Here is a 20,281-nt window from a genome sequence, read left to right on the forward strand (position 1 = left end):
CTCATAAATACCTTGCAGACAGAGAGAAGAAACAGAACTATAAACCAGGTGTGAGCAAAACACCTTCTCCTTTCACTTGGGCTTGCTTTGAATGTGGCTGTGATGTGCTTTTATGCACCTTTGAAGACTCATCACTTGTTCTCAGCAAGTATTTTTGGTAAATTTCTGGGCTCATAATTTGCTTCAAGTGTTATCAGAGCAGAAAGGTGTTTAGCTCTCAATCGTATGAAAACTGCTCAACTTCTCACGTAGGAGAAATGCAAATCTAACCCGTCTGTCATGGCCACATTGGCAGTCCCAGCCATAGAGCCAGGCTGTGAGCACACACATTTCTTTTTCTGCCCAATCCCACTCCTAGGGATGTGGCCTGGAGGTTCACTTGCAGACTACCAGGTGATCTGTTCATCAGCTTCTATTTAACCCATGGGCGGCAGCTCCTATCTGCTACCCCCCTGTTCCAAGTGCTTTAGTGTCTTTCAATTTACTCTCCCATACAACTCTTGAGGTGGGATTATTATCAACCCTAATCTCTAGGTGTAGAAATGGAAAAACATAGATTCACTTGACCAAAGGTCACCCAACTAATAGGGGGCAGAGCCAGGATTCAGACTATTAGGGTCCAGGGCCCTTGCTCCATCCATGTCACTGAATGTCCATGTGTAGCCAAGCTTACACCATATGTCCCAGGACTAAGCACTGTTTGTAACTGCAAAAGTTTGGAAATAATCTAAATGCCTCTCAATAGGAGATTGTTGAAGTAAATGACACAACATTTCTCCAGTATCCTTCCAGCAAGGGAATAACCACCAAGATACTTTGTTAATGGAGAAGCAATATGTAGAAAGGGCTACAAGATGTGTTAATAAAGGGAACAGGAAAGAATGTATGTTCATATTTGCTTAAATAAGAGCAAAGCATTTCTGGAAGCTTACAGGAGAAAGAATGGAGACCTGAAGGCACCTATGGGAAGAGACGGTGATCAGGGGAGGGGAGGGAGATTTTCACTGTGCCCCCTTTCATACTTGTGGATTTTGAGCCCTCCTTATGTATTTCTTATTCAGAAATATAAAAGCCTTGAATACTACTGCCTTTTTTTTTTTTTTTGGTACCGGAGATCAAACTCGGGTCCTTGCACTTGCACAGCAAGCAGCAAAACTACTGAGCTAAATCCCCGGCCTCCCACTACTGCTTTTTAATATTTCTTCTTTGCCCATGCAACCACTTTGTTTATAGATTTTTTTACACTTAAATTTTTTTTAATTTTTATATGTGAACAGGTAGCACAGTAAATGCTTGTGGCAAAAAAAAAAAAAAAAAAAAAAAAAAGCAGGCAGCCCGCAGGGAAATAGAATAAGAATGAAGTCTCATTTTCCTTCTGGAGCCCCTACCTGCCCTCCAGCTCCCTTCCCCAGGACGACTGCTAGTTTCCTGGTAATTCTTGGTTCTCTCTCTCCCTCCCTCCTCTGGGAGTAAGCACCCTGACGGTGAGGGCAATGCAGCCCCTGTTGTCTGTCCCGCCAAAACTATATCCAAAAATAAGAATCTAATTTCAGTGAGTAGACCCTTTGTGGGTGTTTTTGGAGACATCCTACAGGGCTGAAATAAATTTCCACTCAAATTACAGCCTACAGAGCCCGTGGCCTCCGTCCCCGAGTCATTATACTCCCTCCGTAATCACAGCTCATCACTCAGTAGTTAAAGAGCCCGGATTCCTTTGTGGTTTTGAAATATAGATTTAATTTGATCCTTAGAGTTGAGGACGGAGGAAGATTTGTCACCAGGATGGTGTGCTTTGCACCTGCCACTGTGCAAAGCACTCCTTGGGTTGCCGCCATCTGATATGTGGCCTGGGTGAGGAAATGGGGTGGGGAAGCTGAGTCTCCCTGTGTCTCAAGGAGCCAGGCCCCCCGGAAGACCATGACCCAGGAAATGATCCAGTCAGGAATGCTTTTGGTTTTTTCCAAGTTGAAAGACTTACCTACATCCTCTGTTGTTGGCCAGGCCAGAAGAGACTCAATACAGGGTCTGACCTAGGGCAGTGTGTCAGTTTTCTGGTGCTGTAACACACTATACCTACTGCTGGGTAATTGATAAAGAAGTGGAAGTTTGCTTAGCTTGTGGTTCTGGAAACTGTGAAGTCAAATCAACAGGAGCCCTCTATCCTGGGATTTAGAGTCTAAGAGACCCAGAATTGCAGCAAAAGATGCAGTTGTACTGGCAGAGCTGCCAGTGTTGCAAAAACAGACACCAGGCAGGTCTCTAAAGACAGATGGGCTGCCGTTTGGAGTGAAGAGGTGGGAGCCATTAGGATGAGCGGAGGTAAGTGACAATAAAAACCCAATGCATACCAAAGAAGCAGGACCATACTTTTCCTTGCCTAAAGCATTCTGATTGCCAAGAAACCCAGTGACAGAAAAGGAGGTAGAAGCCAGGGATTTTCCCAAATGACGCAGACATGCAGCTGCCAAAGACAGTATTGTCCCCAACTGGTCACAGGCAGAGCTCATTGACATGGTTCCCAGTGTGTGTGAGCGACCTTCATGTTGGCCTAATTCTGTTATAAATATACCCCGAGAGGCTGGGCATTGGTGAGTCCCAGTAGCATAAGCCTTGTGCGGGTGAGACTGGGCCGTGGTGTCCTCCCCTGTGCAGCAATGACTTTCTGAACCCATTACTGTGCTCTGAATGCTGGGGATTCTATTGTAAGAAACAGGCCTAAACTGGTGGCCTGTGACTGTGCTGGTCACAGGTTACTTGGCCCAGCAGCCCTGGGTGGCTCTGGCTCTGGGACTGAGAGCTCCACATACATGTTACTTGGCTCGTCTCGTGTCTCACGGCATCAGGAGTTCACCAGGAAATCACAGGCTGCATTTCCTACCTGGCTTTACACCTGATCAGACCTAGCAGGGGCCTTTGTTCCTGCTTGGAGGCAGTGAGTGGAACCAGGTCCCCAGCACCCCCATCACAAGCTGGTGGCCCTTCCACGAGCCGCTGTCCTCCCCATGCCTGTCGCCCTCTCATTTTCCCCTTTTAGCCCCATCCGTGCCCTTCATGCTGCTGCTGTGAGGATGCACCCGTCAGGGACACTTGTGTGTGTATCAGCACTGCTGCCCCCCAAACTCCCCTTCCCCCACCTGGATTGGCTGTGCATGAAAGTGCCTGAGGCCAAGTCCCTCTGTGCTCTGGGGTTGAGGATCCGCATAGCAGGGCCCCTCGGGGCAACTCAGGTATCACATTTGGAAGCAGTGGGCAAAGCTCCTAGCAGCCCTGGCAACCAGTCCACCCACTGGTTGTCCCAAGAGGGCTAGGTAGTGATTGGCAGTTGTGGGAGAGGCAGCACTGAGGGAGCCTGCAGTAAGATGAGGGGGTTGAGGACACTCAAGGATAGCAGAGTCCAACCTCCGATGACCCTGCTCCCAGCAGGGACAGGAAGTCAAGAGCAGCTCAGTAGTGCAGGAATAGAGAGGCACTGGCTGGCAAGAATGAGGTGCAGGGCAGAGCAGCACATCCCCGGGCTGTAGGTGTGCACCTGGTCAGCAGGTGAGCAGGAAGTGAGGTGAGTGGACCAGAGCCCTGATGTGGGGGGAAGACCCCAGCAGCACCTGCTCCTTCCTCTGTGATGACAGAGGCATTTGCACAGGTCGAGGCACGTACAGGTACATAAAGAACTTCCAAGGTGACCGCGGGTTTGGTGCCTTCCAGGGAAGCTGAAAGAGTGGACCCTCATTTTGTACGGCACGGCAGAGCACCCGTACCACACCTTCAGTTCCCATCAGTCCCGCTCTCGGATGCTGGAGCTCTCAGTCCCAGAGCCAGAGCCACCCAGGGCTGCTGGGCCGTCCACCCAGGCAGAGGCTCCCGAGGATGAAGACGATTACACAGGTAATGAGCCTGCAGCAAGGGCAGCCGGCTTGCCCCCTCCCGTGTTGTTTCTCCACTAGAACTCTCAAAGGTGGGGCCGCTCCTGGAGGAAGGCGGGGGTTGTGGTTGTGTCTCCCTTGCCCTTGCCGGGAAACCCTAATAATGATGGTCATTTGCACTCACACAGCTCCTCCCACCCAAGGCTCTCCCAATACTTTACAGACCAGTAAGTATGCTTCAGACCAGTAAGTACTCTCCGACCTTCCCAGGCTGGGACACTGAGTCTGCATATGCCCAACCAGAATTGGGATTTGCCCCTCTTCATTAGCTGCCTCCAGGATCCCTCCTTTCCACTAAGGCCCCTGCCTCACAGCTCAGCCTCCTGGCTCCCCTCTGTCCATCCACTTCCAGTGGCTGGAAGTGGGAAGGACACAGCTCCTAATCCGGGCCCAGGAAGGCTGGGTTCCATGAGCACAGCTGGGAAAGGAACTGGTTAGTGGGAGAGGCGTGCCAGCCACAGGGCTGGGGTTAGAGGCCCAGGTGAGGTGCTACCCGGAGACATCTTAAAACTCACAGAGCATATTTCCGAAGCAACTGAGAGCCACAGCAGCCCAAAGAGGACTTTGGACACCTCCAGCCACTGAGCTGGTACAGTTTTTATTAGCACCTTTGGTCAAAAGCCGTTCCTTTCTTTCTGAGCCATCTCACAGTGATTTGTGTGACAGTGGGTGTTTCTGGTTGGGCATATTTCTTAGCTAAATATTTTGACTACTTGATACATGATGGGTGACATCTAAGAATATGAATGCTTTGAGTTATCTGATCTCTTCTGAAAAAAATCATAACAAAATGGAGAATTCCAGCAGTACAAATCAAAACATAAATTATGGTCGATTCCATTTTAAATTTCTTTTGCCATTCCTTTAAAATGGAGCATTGAATTATGTATGGACTAATCTGCTCTGTTTCCCCCTGTGATTTATAAACTCTGGCAAGATTCAGTAATTATTAATAAAGAACTGATTTCTTTTTCTTTAAAATCTGCTACTGATTCCAGCCTTGCATAGTGGAGCATCACTGTCCTGCCAGTTTTCTCTCCAAGTCGCTCAGCCCATTTGAGCACAGCCTGGATGGATACGGGGCCTCTGTGGGGATGGGTTTCTGACTCTCAGGTGGGCCAGTAACGGCAGGACACGCCCACCCAGAGACCAGGACAGAGGGACAGAGGCAATGAGAGGAGAGTGTGCCATGGCATAGAAAGGCCAGGAAGGAGAGGGCACGGGTGATTCAGAGTGTGAGGCGAGGTCAAGGGGGGTGTAGGATGGGGCTTCCAGGATGTAGGGAGCTGGCCATGGGTGCATGGTGCATTGCAGGTGATGGCCCCAGGCCAGCAGAGACTCTGCCTGCACCCTGTAGACAGGAGAATAGTTGGCATGTCAGGAAGAGCTTGGAGTCTGATGGAGCAGTGGTCCCCAGCCCAGCAGCAGGGGATGGGAGCAGACAGAAGGCAAGATTGTCCGCTACAAGGAAGGAGGGCTTCTACAAGGAGTATCGGTCACTGCATTAGTCCATCTTCCATTGCTATAACGATATACCTGAAGCTGAGTACTTATAAAGGAAAGAGGTTTGTTTAACTCACAGTTTAGGAGGCTGGAAGTCCAACATCAGGAGAGCTCATCTGCCCAACCTCTGGGGAGGGCATCCTGGGCCACATCACAGGCTGGCAGAGAAACAGGAAGGAAATCAGCTTTGTACAGAAGGCCCAAGCCTGTGGGATGGCCTTGCTTCCTGACAGCCTGCTCTTGGGAGAAGTAACCCAGTCCCATGAGTTACATTAACCCCTTCCCAGGGCAGCACCTCAGTGACTAATTGCCTTGCACTAGGACCTACCTCTTAAAGGTTTTACCTCCTCAATACTGCCCCCCCAGAGGACCAAGCACCTTGCCAGAGCCAGGTGGAAGAGCTGCCCTGCAAAAGGGGTGACCATGACCTGCACCAGACAGTTGGCCCACGTCACTCCCCAAGAATGGGAGCAGAGAAGGCGGCCGGGGTCATTGTCCAGGCTGAGCACCAGGGCAGTAGTGATTTCCAGAGTTCTCAGGCAAAGGGAGGTGTGGAATCCTATTTGGCAGGGACAGACAGTGACATCAGCACCATGGTGGGGAGGGCTTGGAGAACAGGGTGACTGGGGACCACAGGTCCTACAGCGGAAAAGGCAGCAGCCACAGTGGGCAAGGTGGAGCCCAGGGAAGACTTCGGCAGCCACAGTACTGAGCCTGCTGGGACAGAGCTGCCTGGTGGCTGCAGGGGAGGTGGAGGAACCCCAGGGGCTCTCCAGGGACGTGCTCAGCAGGCCTGGGGTGCTCAGGAGTCTGCATCTGTAGCAGGCACATGGGTGACTCCAGGGAGCCAGCCACCCTGAACCCACAAGGATGCTGGCAGGGGAAGTCAAGCTAGGCTCCTATAAGAGAGGACAGAACTGCCGTGGGGATGGAGGGGAGCCTGGGCTTTGGGGAAGAAGCCATCATTTGAGCAAAGGAAGATGACCGGGTGGAGGATGGCTAGGGACAATGTGACCATCCACACAGGAAGACAGAGTCCTAGGACAGCTCTGCAAGTCCTAGGACAGCAGAACCATGTGGGGTCATAGGCTCTTGTCAGTGACGCTCGTCACAAAGACAGGGGCCTGGCATCATGAACTCCTTTAGGTTACACAGCAATCAAGAAAGAATCCAGACATGGGGGCCAGCCTGGTTGCACCACTGGTAACCCAGCACTCAGGGAGCCCAGCCTGGGCATCTTAGCAAGACCCTGTCTCAAAATTTAAAAGGGCTAGAGATAAAACTAAATGCAAAGACCTTGGGTTCAGTCCCCAGTGCTGAAGAAAAAGAAGAAAAAAGGATGCCAAAATTGTAATGAGAGCAGTCTATTAGTATGTTTTTCTCATTGGCACTTTTTTTGCAATCAGCCACCAACTCTGGATCCTACTCCAGGTCACAGTGTATGGGAGGTGCCCGTGCTCTTTCCTTGGGTAGAATGAATGGTAAAAATATGGCAAGCTCTATTAAATCCACCTGTGCCTCAGCATCTGCTCCACACATGGGACTCCAGAGCCCATTGAGAACCCTCGCTGGCTTTCCTAGATTTATTTGTTTGTGTATTTTTGAAATCTTGGATTTGCTCCACAGAGGGGCTGAGGCAGGGTTTTCAGATTAGCTTGGGCCAGTTAAGCCCAGGGGCTGGGGTCTGCTGGTAGCCACCCTGGGCTGGTCTTAGAGAAGGGAGCTTGCATGTTAATACAGGAAGGAGGATCAGCAATAGCAGATGGAAGTGCCGCCTGCAACCTGAAGAACCAGTGCTCACCCAGAGACAAGTTACAGCTGTGCCCGCACATTCTTAGGAGTGTTTGGGACAGGACGATGGCCAGCCAGGTGGACTTAATTCAGAATGTTTCATGGGAGAGTTGGATCTGGATATTTGGCTTTTAAAACAATTCAACCGGAGAGCTACATGCCGAGAGGTTTGTTTGCAGATATTTTCTAGGCAGCCTCAGCTCTTGGCTGGGCTCTGTCTTAACCTGACCTCTCCACTTGGGAGCTCAGTGCTGCCAGTGACCTTGATGCCATCAGGGAGTTCTGCTGCCCCCACTATGGGGACCCCAGCCTGGCAGGGGCTCCTCCGCACTGCAGAGGGGCCCAGAGGGGGTGGGAATGGTGGCTGGGGGTGACATGTATGGGACACCTAAGACATTTTGAATGCAGAGGGCAAGGACATCGGCATTCCCCCATTCCGTCCACTGTCCTTTCATCCCACGTGTTTGGAGCACCTGCTCTGTGCCAGATGCTGCAAGCACTGGGTGAATAGCAGTGAACAGGCTGCACCACATCCTGCCTTTGAGGAGCCTGTGCTTAGAAAGAGGGAGGAAATTACTTTATCACCTCCATGTCACCCCCAATCCCCCACACGTACCCAGTCTCCTTACGATGGAGGGGAAAAGACAGACATGGTGCCTTCCCGGGTCCTAGGGAGAAAGTGCTGCAGGGGAAGGAGAGAAGAATCCTTAGGTCACTGTATCAGCAAGGCCACCACAGGGCTGAGCCGCCTGGTGAGAAGGCAGGGGTCCCGTGGTCAAGTTCTTGTGTTTTGGGCTCAGTGGGTAAATAAAAACAATGGCACAATGGAGCTAGAAGGTCTAAGGTTTCCCCTGTAAATGACCCAGGATTAGATGGACATGAATCCAACCAGATGAGAATTAACTCCAGAAGTGCAGAACAGTCTGGAGAGGGGAGAGGAGTTGGCACAGCGGTGAGCTTTGACGATGGGCTGTGTCTGGAACACAGAAGAAGCCAGCAGTGAGCTGGGGGAGTCTAGAGCATCCCAGCTGAGAGGAGTTCACAGAAGGAGCAAGGCATGCAGGACCCACACTGAAAACTTGGGAAATATCAATAAGAGTGAACCTTTGGAGGGAGGCAGAATAACCCAGGTCTAACAGTGGGAAGGCTTGGAGCCTCATGAGCAGGAATGAAGAGGGCTTTGTGTGCCTCAGCAAAGAGCCATTGTGGGCAGCTGAGAATGAGGACATTTGTCCTTCCCTGTCCCTGGGAAGTGTGGGTGGCCAGCACCTTAGCTCCTCTCTGCCTTTAAACTCACTCCCCACACCTCCAGCAACTCAAACTTTGCAGGAGGTTTTTTTTTTTTCCTTCCAAAGACTCAGAAGCCTTCGTAATGCCCTGCTCAGCCCTCCCTGTGTCCCCTGACAGCTGTCTGAGAGGTTTCCCTGGGCCACCTCCCCATAGGAGGCAGAGTCCCCTACAGGCTGGCTTCAGCCGTGTCACTCCTGCAGGCCAGGATGGAGGGGACACCGGCAGCCTTGCCCCACCCAGCCTGACGGCCACGGAAAGCCCGCTCATCCCTGCCTGCCTGGGGAAGGACCCAGAGGAGCTGTTTGCTGGAATCCACTGAGCCCCCTGTAGTTCTCTGTCACAGCAACACATAGACCCCAGTTAGAAATTGGGGACCTGAGGGGACTCATAGGAAGACATTGGTGGCCCTCCACGGAGGGCTCAAGCGACGAAGGCCAAGAAAGAAACCTGTGGGGAGGAGCCCGGCCCACTGCAGCAGCACATCCAACCTGTGCCCCCAGGCTGCTTGCTCTCTCTTTTTTTTAATATTATAACAAATATTGTAAAAGGAGCTTATATTACTTATGTACGTTGACTGCACTATGTATTTTATATGTGGCCCGAGACAGTTCCTAAGCCAAAAGGTTGGACACACCTGGTGGCCCTCTGATACTGGTGTCCAGACTAGACCCTGCTCCCAGCTGTGGCTGCATCCCAGGGGACACTGCTCTGCCCTCATAGCATAGCCATCCAGCACCCACACCTCCACCCCGCAGACGGCCACTCCTGAGGGACCCCGCCCACCACAGGGCCCTGACACAGGGGCTCGGGGGACCGGATTTGATGGAGAAAGCGTCTCTCTGGGTGAAAGGAAATGCTTGTTTCTTTAAGGTGTGTGCCATCCGGAGTGTGGTGACAAAGGCTGCGATGGCCCCAACGCAGACCAGTGCTTGAACTGTGTCCACTTCAGCCTGGGGAGCGCCAAGACTGGCAGGTAATGGGCTGGGGCTGCGCCTGCACGTCCCAGAGCCCCACGGCATAGCACTAGGGTGGCCCGTTTCAAACACAACCTGATGGCCTGGTTGGAACTTAACACACTGCCCCAACAAAGGAATCACATTGACGTTAACTGCTGCTGACGTTTTAAAATTTTAGTCAATTTTTGTTCTAATCACACAAGTAATACATGGCCATTGCAGAGAAAGCAGAAGCTGTGGCGCTCTGGGGTCATGGTGATAAAGTGCTGTGCATCCCCTAATGAAATGGAAACAGACCACGCTGAGTATGCAGGGTTACCCACGGGGGACTGGAGACAAGGTGACTCCAGGACCCCGCACTGTCAGCCCCCAGGGCCAGCTGAGTTGACACAGCTCTTGGACGGGCTGCAGCCTCTGGCTGGGCACAGGGTTTTCCTGGCAGCTCCCCAGAAAGCCTGTGGGGCCGAGTGCACCCCGAGGGAGGGCTCTGGCAGATCCACCTGGCCCGGGGTGCATGGCTGACCGTCCAGGCTCTGGCTGGCCCCTGCCCTGCCCCAGGTGAGTCGGTGAGTTGCTGCTGCTGCTGTGTGGTTTGCAGCAGCAGGGCCTGAGCTCCTCTGGCTCCTGATGTCACCACCTTCTCCCACTTCCCTGCAGGCCTTGCAGCGCCAGGGCGTTTATTCCCTCATTCAGCACCTGCCATGTGCTGCACATACCCTCCTGGCAGCCCAGGGTGACGGGACAGGCCGCTGTGGCACCCACGAAGGCACGGCAGAGGGACAGACCTGGCCCAGGCGCACCCCAGAGTCCCTAGAGAGCGCACTGAGCACAGCCCGCCTCACCGACCCCTAGGACGCGCTCCTCTGGGCACCCACAGCAGGGCTTTGCCAGAGCTGGAAGTTCCAGGAGTCAAAGACCAGAAGCCAGAGCCCCAGCGCTTCCCACAGGCTGCTTTGTAAGGAGAAGATGCTCTCGCCTAGCCCGCACGCCTCCACTGTGTACTTAGGAGCCCTCTGCCGTCCTTGGCTCAACAGTCCCCCTGGGGCCCTGGTGACCCCCACATTCTGTGATCAGGCGGGCAGCCGTGCTCTGGGAGATATCTGCATGCAGCTGCCCGAACTCGGCCCCACGGGCCGGGCGCGAGGCCAGGCTGCGTCGGGAGGCCCTCATGCGTGTGTTCCCACAGGAAGTGCGTGAGCCAGTGCCCCTTGGGCTACTTCGGGGACAAAGCAGCCAGGCGCTGTCGCAGATGCCACAAGGGGTGTGAGACCTGCTCTGGCAGGGGCCCCACTCAGTGCCTGTCTTGCCGTCGGGGGTTCTATCACCACCAGGAGATGAGCGCCTGCGTGACCCTCTGTCCTGCTGGATTTGACGCGGATGAAAGTAAGTGGCGAGTCTGGGCCGCGAGAACATGTGAGTCGGCTCCCTGTCTGGGCGGGGTTCCCCTCTTCTGGCAGACTCCTGCTGGCCCTCTGCTTCTCCTGTACTGTTCTGACGAGGACTTCTCACAGCTGGGTGTGCTGGCACATGCCTAGAAGCCCAGCACTCGGCAGGCCGAGACAGGAGGATCGCCACAGAGTTCTAGGCCAGCCTGAATTCGGTCTCACAAAGGAAGGAAGGGGGGAAGGGGGGAGGGCGGGAGAGAGGGAGAGAGAGGGGAAGGAGGAAGAAGAAGGAGGGCGAGGAGGAGGAGGAGGAGGAGAAGGAGAAAAGACAAAAAACAGAAAAGAAAGAGCCCTGTTAGCAGCAGCATCTAACGCGCACACCGTTCAGAATGATGCTGCCATGAATTCTGCAGGCCGTGGAACTCACACCTCTACCTCTACTGAGGACAGGCAGGGAAGTAGCTTGGGCCACCAGGCCCAGCCTGAGTTCAGACGCCAAAAGAGGATGCCTTTTGTCCTGTCGTATGTCCTCCAGAAATGCTGCACCAGGGGTCCTCTGGGAAGGGACATGTGCCCGGGTGGGGGGAGGGAGAGGGTGCCGCCCCAGTGTTTGGAATTGATGTCAGAAACGGGGGTAAAGCCCTCCTAGGAAGAGCTGCTGAGGTAAAATTGGGATTTAGATGCAGGCTGAAGGTTTACCATCCTCTGAAAATGAAGGAGCCTGTTGACCATGGGAATTGGGTTCAGGTGGGATGGGGTGGTCTCTTGGGCACTTTACAGGCAGTGACCCTAAGAGGTGGCAGCTTTTTCCTTGCCTTGAAGCTGAGAATGGGTAAAAGGCCCACAAGTAGTAATGACAGAGGTGAGACTTGAACTCAGAGCAGCAAAGCCTGGTTCTCCCCCCACCCCCATCCTAGGCAAATGGGTACGATGGACTGAGAACCTGTTTAAAGACTTAAGTGGTTGGAGGATAGCTCTCAAACAAACTAGAGCACTAGAGTGTTGACCTTGACAATTTTGCAGGCAGTAGCTTCCCATAGCACTCCTCTCTGGACCCTAATGGGCAGAAGGGTCACTGTCCCAGCTGGTTTGCCATCGCTGTTTCTGCCAGCGAGAAAGAGCTGGGCAATTATTAAAGACATAGAAAGTGATCAATAACCAGACTCTCTGTAGAGGGGAGCCAGAGAGTGAAGCGAGATGCACATGACAGCCTTTGCAGACACCTGGGCCAGACCTGCTTTCAGCGCAAAGGCGTCTTCATTCCCACCCACTTCCCAGGCAAGAATCAGCCACCTTGGTCCCTGCTGAGCCCCTGCTGCATGCATATGATGCCACCTGTGGTCCCCAGGAGGCTGCACCTAAGATGCCACAAGCAGCCCTCGGCTTCCGGGCCCACACTCAGTAGTGGCACACGGTGGTACCTGGTGAACTGCCAACATGAGTGCCTTAGATAACAACTTCTGTAAATACAGGGGAAGCCAAGGGACCAGACTTTCCCCAGGAGGTCCAAAGGCTTGTGCTCACTTCCTGCCTCACTTATGTTGCTTCCGAGTCTTCAGCAAAGACCCCTGTGAACTCCCTGGGTGAGGGGTCAGCAGCATCCTGGCCACCGTCAAGTTTATAAAGATTTTCACCTGATTAAACTGTACTCAGCCAGCCAGGAAGGGGCTTCAGGCCCTGTTGCAGTGAACAGAACCAGAACATTTTTCTTCGGGAAAGGAATCACTTCTGCAGCTATATGGGACTTTGATTTACTCCAGAAAAGAAAGTTGAGGGGCCCATGATCCAACACCTGAACACGGTTTGGACGTGGCCTCTGGCTGTTTTGTCACCACATATCCATTCCGGGGTCAGACACTGGGAAGAGCTGTCCTACTGAGCCAGCTTGCATTTGATTCTCACCATGCTGCCCCTTCCTCTTCTTATCTTTCTGTTTCCTCCAGGTCAGAAACACTGCCTTAAATGCCACCCAAGCTGCAAAAAGTGCATGGATGAACCCGAGAAATGTACCATCTGTAAGGAAGGATTCAGGTAAACGCCCCCATCCTGAAATCTGAAGAATGTCCGAGTGTTATTGTTGTCGTAGTTGTTGTTTTGTTTGTTTTTCAGTAATGAAACAAAGGGACTCTGCTGGAGTAAGGAACAAAGGAAGAAACCTTACTGAGCCTGTGCTCTTATTCAGGTGTTCTCATCAGGGTCGCCCATGTAAACTCTGCAGCAACTGCAGACATCCTTACAAACAGGGAGATCAGCGGTTCCCCAGGGCTTGCTAGCTTGCTGCCTTAGTGAGGTTCCCTTCAGCCTGCCCCATCCTTCCAGATCAGAGTCCTGGGGAAAAGAGAGCGCTCAGTACCCAAGTACCTGGGAGTCTGGAGGAGAAACCCCAAAGCGACACCTGCTATCATTAAACCTGTTGATTGGACAAAGCAGGATTAGCAGTGAAAGATGAACTGGTCCCCAAACACAAAAGAGCTTGAGGGGGAAGGAGACATTCAGGTGATGGCCATTCCTTTTGCACCCCATTCCCCACTGGCTGGGCAGCCTGAGAGTGGTTGTTGCCTCTTTCTATGGACCCTCATCCCTGGGATGACGGAAGTGTCAAGCAGGGAAGGTTCCATGGAACCTAGAAATCTTTTCCCAGCAGAGAAGTGCTGGCAAGTCCCAGAGAACCTGCGGGGGAAGAGAATCAGATCCTGGGTTCAGGAAAGGAGTCCTAGGGAGACTCTGCCCCTCTTGGGCAGTGGCCACACTGGGACCACTCTAGGACCAGCGGTTCCAGCTGTGACAAGTTTTCTGAGAAGCATGCAGACTCTGAAAATATCGCCAGCTGTAATCTACAGCAAGCTTCCTTTTATTGCTAATATCCTCATAAGCTGTGACTTCAAATCATTGCTGTCAAGTTAAAGCAGTGAGAGAGCAGCCGAGCTTCTGCATCCCAGCCATCCATCTCTTCAGGGGATAAACACAGGCAGGGTTCACAGGCGAGCATACGTTATTAAAGATATGATTTAACAGCTCTGCTCAACAGTCTGGCACCATAATGAGGATGAGCCCTGGGTGGGTATCCACCATCTGAGCAGAGGGCTAGTGGGCCTGCAGAAACCTCCCTGCTAAATGCAGGTATAAAAGATCGGGAAAACCAGAATCTGTTTCCTACTCTCGCACACTCGGCACAATACACTTCCCTTCTGGTCACCAAAGCATGTGTGGGTTTTTCCCACCTGCACAGTGCAGTTCTCCAGTGGACACCAGCGGAGGGCCTATAACCTAACTCAGGCCCGACTCTCTACGTGCAGATGCTGTCAGATCCCACGGGGTTGAAGGTTTATTCCCCCAAAGTGCCCCTCCTTCAGATGCCAGTCACAAATGCCAGGCTGTAACCTGTACTTCTGACCAATAGGACTTCCCAGAGCCTTCTGGAATTCGGTGAATTGCTATACTTCCTCACAGGGGCTGGGGATTTAGCTCAGTGGTTCTGCCACCTGCCTCACAAGCGCAAGGTCCCAAGTTCGATCCCCAGTACCAAAAACAAGTAAAAAATAAAGATAAATAAATAAGTGCTATACTTCCTCACAGAACTCGGGGAAAGGTCTTGCTAACCTTTATACATTTATTATAAAGGGTGTTCCAAAGGGAGCAGGTGAACAGCAGGTGGAATACCTAGAACAAGGCTTGCAAGGGTCCACAGTGTAAGAGCTTCTGTCCCTGTGGAATTGGGATGCGTTGCCCTCCCAACGGGTGGACATGTTCTTGATCATTGGCCTGGAGGTTCTGTGAATTCTGTCCTTCGGGGTTCTGACAGAGGCTTCACTGGGGAGGCCTGACTTATTATATCACTGGCCATCTGTGTTCAACCCTTAGCCCTCTCCCCTGCTCCGGGGTCAGGGTCGTGAGGCTGAAATTCTGTCCCTCTGATCACATGACTGATTCACTCAGCAACCAGCTGCCCTCCACAGGCTACCAGGAGCCCCCAGCCACAAGTCATCTTGTTTGTGTGGGGAAAGACACATCACTGTATTGATTCCCAAGGTTTCGGGAGCTGTGCGCAAGATGAAAAGCCAAATACCTATTTCTAATTATAAATTATCACAGAAGGATTCCAGGATCTGACAGGTACACCCCAGAGCACTTGATCGATATGTTTAGTGACAAACCCATTTTAAATGTGTGCGTCGGATACAGTATAATCTCACAAACTAAAGAAATCATGGTAGCTGACATTTATATACTCTGCCAGTGCCAGCCACCAGTTTCGTGTATTTGCTCAGTGAGTCCCCCAAGCACTGTTAAGCTGTAGGAGCCCGTTAGCAGGAGGAAATGGAGGTGCAGAGAGGTCTTCTGGCTTGTGTGGGGTTGCACGGTGGGAAGTGGTGGAGCCAGACCGGGCGTGGGTGGTCCAGCTCAGGCTGTGTCCCTGGTGAGGCCTGGCTGGAGCAAGGGGAGTGGAGCCTTACAGGGTGGAAGGGGAAGGTGGAAGCCACATCAAGCAGGCCTGCCGGGTCCCAGGAGGAGATCTTATTTCAAGTTGATGGTGGAGCCGAGTCTTCAGCAAGGGAGAAGCAGGCGCAGACCGAGGGCTGAGGGTCAGGCTTGTGGCTGGCATTTCCTTCACACACCTCACACATTGCAAATGCTGACACTTCCAAGGGAACTCACATCAGAAGACTGTGGCAGCGCGGCTTCAGTGGAGCCCCACAGGCTCCCCTACATGCTGAATTGGGTTTGGGCACAGCGGGGAAGAGAAGCCACCACAGAGTAGGAGAGAGCCGGAGGCCTTGGCCTCCTGTACCAGGACCAAAGCCTGGGAGCTCCAGCCAGCCCTGGGACAGCTTTGCCAGCTTCCATTACCTAGGATTTTTCAGTGACACAAAGCACTGTGCTTCGACAACTTTCATTTCCTCCCAGAAAGGTGTTAGAGGGCAAATCATAATTTAATTAGGGTTTTGGAACAGATGTGGGAACCAGCCTCTTTTTCTTCTCAACAGCCTTGCACGGGGCAGCTGCATTCCAGACTGTGATCCGGGCACCTACTTTGATTCTGAGCTGATCCGATGTGCAGAATGCCATTCCACCTGCCGAACCTGCGTGGGTGAGTTCATAGCCTGCAAAGGCCTTTGTTTCCTTGGAGGGTTACAACCAGGGTTACCAAGGCAGATGGACTGGCTATCTTGATACTAAGAAAGCTTCCTATGGCCTTCTATGTTTATTACAGGATTAAAACACAAAGGCCAGGGGCTGGAGATGTAGCCCAGTGCTAGAGGGTTTGCCTAGCATGCACAGAGCCCTGGGTGTAGTCCCCAGCACTGCAGAAAAAGGGAGGGGAGGGGAAAGGGAGGCGAAGGGAGGGGGGAAAGGAAGAGAAGAAAAAGAAAGACTATAAAAACACGAAGGCCCTCCCAGGGCTAGGGACAGGGAATGGGACTGGTTTGGTTTGGTTTGGTTTGGTTTGGTATGGGTATTGAACTCGGGACCTTGCACTTGCGAGGCAGGCGGGAGGAGTTATTTTGTAATGAGCACTGACTTTCAATTTGGGAAGATGAAAAATGTTCTAGAGATAGATGGTAGTGACGGTTGCCCAGCATTGTAGATATACTTAATGTCACTAAACCAAATATTTAAAAATGTCTAAAATGGCCAGGCATGGTGGTGCATGCCTGTAATCTTAGCCTTGTGGGAGGCTGAAGCAGGAGGATCACAAATTGAGCCCAGCTGGAGCAACTTAGTGAGACCCTGCCTCAAAGAAAAGAAAGAAGAAAGAGAGAGAGGGAAAGAGAGAAAAGGAAGGGAAGGGAGGGGAGGGGAGGGGAGGGGAAAAACAGGTCTGGGGATGCAGCTCCGTGCAGAAGTCCTGGGTTCAATCCCCAGTACTGTCAAAAAAAAATGGCTAAAATGGTAAACTTTGTGGAATGTACATTATACCACAATTTTTAAGTTGAAAACAAAAGGCACCCCAATTGCAAGGGCCTCTTTGAGCAAGCAGACTGGGTCCCTGGAGGGATAAGGGCGCTGGCCGCTCCCGAGTCGCCTTGCCTGGGAGCACTGCTCTTGGCACAGAATCGCACTGAAAGGCAGCACCGTGAAGGTTCAGCGGCCTCCAGCACGGGCAGGGGTGCAGCTGGCTGGGGATGACGAAGTTTTAAAGCAGAGCCTCAGTTCTTTACACCGCACTCCACTCATCTCAAACATTTTATTCAAAGAGGAGGAGTCTGCTGTAAACAATTTTACATGTGTTATAATTCCCCACAAAGACTACAGCGCAATGTCTCCAGGCAGAGTTTTTATGCAGAATATAGCAGAGATTTCTTTCATTTTATTGGGTTTCATTTTGCAGTTCTCTGCGCACGTTGATTGAACCGCACCTTGAGTTTGTGGCCTCAGATACATTTCGGATAAAGCTTCCTCCTGTCGGTCCTCCTTCCTGCCCCCAGCACTTTGGTGCATTCTAAGAAACTCACTTTAGGCTGCATTTCTGCTGCACCAACAGTTTAAAGATTAGGTCTCTGCTGAATCGCAGTTGCCATGATGCCTGGTTGCAAACACCACGGGCTGGACGCAGCCCTCCGCAGTGTGGCTCCGTGGCCTGTGTATCTGTCAGCTGTGCTGCCCAGGGGGGAGGTGCCACAGGAGCCAAGGGTGTGGCAACATCCCCTAGTGCTGGCTGTGGCTGCGCCAGGCCACCGGTGGAGGCCAGCATTCCTCCACACCCTCCTGGGCCAACCCTGGAGTTGCTGGGCTCTGAGCTTGGAAGAGTTCCCACCATGGGCAGCCTCGAAGCTTTCCCTAGCACTTCTCCTCGTTGTCTTTTCCTCTATGGTTCTTATTCTTTCTTGATGCATTGTTTAACCCACGTTCTCTAAGAAGCATCACAGATTCCACTTATTCAAATGTCAGAGTCACTCGAATCCGTAACATCCGGGCATGCGGTCTGTAACTGTCATTTTAGTAACTCATTTCACTTCTTTTTCCAAGTCCCCAGACTGCCTGACAGCAAACAGTTTCATTGAGTCCCTTGTAGATTTTCTCATCTGGATCCATGTCTTCTTCATCCCTTCCAGCATTTAATTCCACAGGGTATGGGTCTGCAGCTCTCGGGGAGGTGTGTTCTCCATGCCTCTGTTCCCTCCAGCCTGGCTTCTTTCTGGCCTCTGGGAACACAAGCCGACTTCTGTTCCCTGCCCTGAGTCACCTGGAAACTTCTGGTTCCACATGGGGCCTGAGTCCTGTTAGAAGGACCGGTTCTCAGCTGCCCACTCCTGCCCCTTGAACACCTAGGCTTGCCTGGCCTCCACCTTCTGGTTTCCACTCAGTCCCCGCTGCTGCCCACTGCCTGCACCAGAGCGTGGGCTTGGTCATGGGTGGGGCCAGGGTCTGGCATGAGTGTCTGCTGCATCTGAGCGTGCAGCACCCTAGCACATTCAGTGGGTGACTTCACGACAATGAGCCTCTGTCCCTCTCCAGGGCGGTGCCTAATGCTTCATGGTGTGGAAGTTGTGACCCGTGTGGGTCACCTATCCACCACTGGTTGATACAGTAGACTCAAGCTGACTCCACTTACCCATCCAGGAATGGGCATTGGTCAGCAGCTGGCAGCCAGGGGAGCATACCCATGGGCACCTGCATGCCAGGTTCAGGAGCAGTCCTGCAGGAGCAATGTCCCAGGCACCTGGGAGGCTCAGCCTGGCGCATGGGCATCCTGCACCTGCGAGAGCACAGCATGAAACAGATCCAGAGAGAGATTTCAGGGGCAAGGAAAATGTTTTCTATCTTAGTGCCTGTGACAGCATGTTTTTCTTGCTTTTTGACAGCATGTTTTTCTTGCTTTTTCCCCTTTGTTCTGGGCCCCGTGGATGGGCTAGCGGAACCATAACTGTTTAGCTCTTACTGCTATGTCCGTGGGTGCTTCTAAAGTGTTAAAAGCCTGTAAAGATTTGTGACTTAATGGAATCCTGGAGAGAATTTGACTGAGTCAGAAAACTCATGATTTTAGTGGTTCTGAAAATAGTTTGCTTAGAAAATGTGTATTTAATCAGCATTTTTATCGTAGTAGAATGCACACAACATAAAATTTACCATATCAACCATTTTTAAAACGTTTTAATTGACATAATATTTGTACTGATTTAGGAGGTCCAATATTATCATGAAATACATGTATTCAGTGTATAATGGTCAAGTCAGGGAAATTAGTATTTCCATCTCCTCAAATACTATCATTTTTCTGATAATATTTCTCTTCCAGTTATTACTCATGGTCTCTCGTCACCCTATTGAGCCACAGAACATAGACCTATTCCCCCAGTTGGGTCTTGGTACCATGCCCACCCTCTCACTACCCCGCCTTGTGGCCATTTGTAGATACACGGTTCAAAGTGCATTCATTTTGTTAGACAGCCATCCCCACCATCCATCTGCAGGGCTTTTCCTTGTCTTCTCCAGTTGAATGTATAATCTCCTTTTTTCAGTGCTGGGGGGTCACCCAGGACCTCACATACACCAAGCCAGTGCCCTACCACTCAGCTCTGCCCCCAGCCTATAACCAACTTTTTACCAGTTATCACATATTAATTATACACATTAATGGGCTTCAACATGGCCCTGCCATACATGCATATATTGCACTTCTCTATAATCGACTTTTAAGTTTAACAGTTTGAGTGAGCAGTAGGCTGGGGTATAGCTCATAGGTAGCACACGCAAACCCCTGGGTTGCATCTCCACCATCAAAAAACAAAACAAAACAAAACAAAAATTTGCTTTAAACTAAGTACAAACAAGAATAAGCATCCTTTCACAGCGCAGAGGCTCCTTGGGCATTACGGACCCTGGTGTTGGAGGAAGGGCAGTGACAGGGTTCCCAGGAAAGGCCCTAGGAGAGGGACAGTAGAGGACACCATTTGGGCCCCGGGGTGCAACCAGAGTCCCAGCCCCTCCACATGCACTCAGGCTGCTTGGCCAAGGCTCAAGACCGACTAACTGCCCATCAGCAGCATAAGCCACACAGAATCCCTGCTGTGTCGGCCAGTTCCTCAGGGGAGCCCACTTCTGCCCCAAGCTCAAAGTTCTGTGGGCTTCCTTCTTTCAGACCATCCAGGGAGGAGCTTAACTGGGCCTCCCGGGCTCCAGCACCACACAAAGCATCTTTCCTTGACACGGCAGTGGCGCCACCTTAGTCCAGTTATTCTAGGAAGAGGCAGTATCACTGCATTCGCTGTCAGACCACAGTCTAAAACCACACTCAAATTGAAAGGGGGCCAAAAAATGGATCTGGGGACTGTGACCACCACAGAGCAACTCTATTTTTCCAATTTCTGTTACTATAACAAAATACCCGAGGCTGGATACTTAGGAAGAAAAGATGCTTATTTAGCTCACAGTACTGGAGGTCTAAGAGCATGGTGCCAGCACGGGCTCGGCTTTAGAGAAGACCTTGTGGCCT

At 51.9% G+C, this 20,281-nt stretch overlaps 1 protein-coding gene across 4 annotated transcripts in view; it reads left to right on the forward strand.

The window, feature by feature from the left end:
* The window catches only part of Pcsk6 (proprotein convertase subtilisin/kexin type 6), a 178,150-nt gene that overhangs the window by 150,369 nt on the left and 7,500 nt on the right, over positions 1-20,281 (forward strand). For 2 of the 4 annotated variants that reach the window (XM_021264718.2, XM_087188498.1), the window contains exons 14-19: positions 3,703-3,882; positions 4,049-4,087; positions 9,375-9,477; positions 10,647-10,843; positions 12,789-12,876; positions 15,831-15,934. In XM_021264718.2, coding sequence (XP_021120377.2) covers positions 3,703-3,882; positions 4,049-4,087; positions 9,375-9,477; positions 10,647-10,843; positions 12,789-12,876; positions 15,831-15,934 — 711 coding nt within the window. The remainder of the gene's footprint in view (positions 1-3,702; positions 3,883-4,048; positions 4,088-9,374; positions 9,478-10,646; positions 10,844-12,788; positions 12,877-15,830; positions 15,935-20,281) is intronic. The other 2 variants (XM_087188500.1, XM_087188499.1) reach the window with 1 other exon arrangement.

This window comes from Heterocephalus glaber, unplaced genomic scaffold (assembly GCF_053883595.1).
Source record: "Heterocephalus glaber isolate CG9 unplaced genomic scaffold, H.glaber_assembly_v1.0 deba00001531, whole genome shotgun sequence".
Taxonomy (NCBI): domain Eukaryota; kingdom Metazoa; phylum Chordata; class Mammalia; order Rodentia; family Bathyergidae; genus Heterocephalus; species Heterocephalus glaber.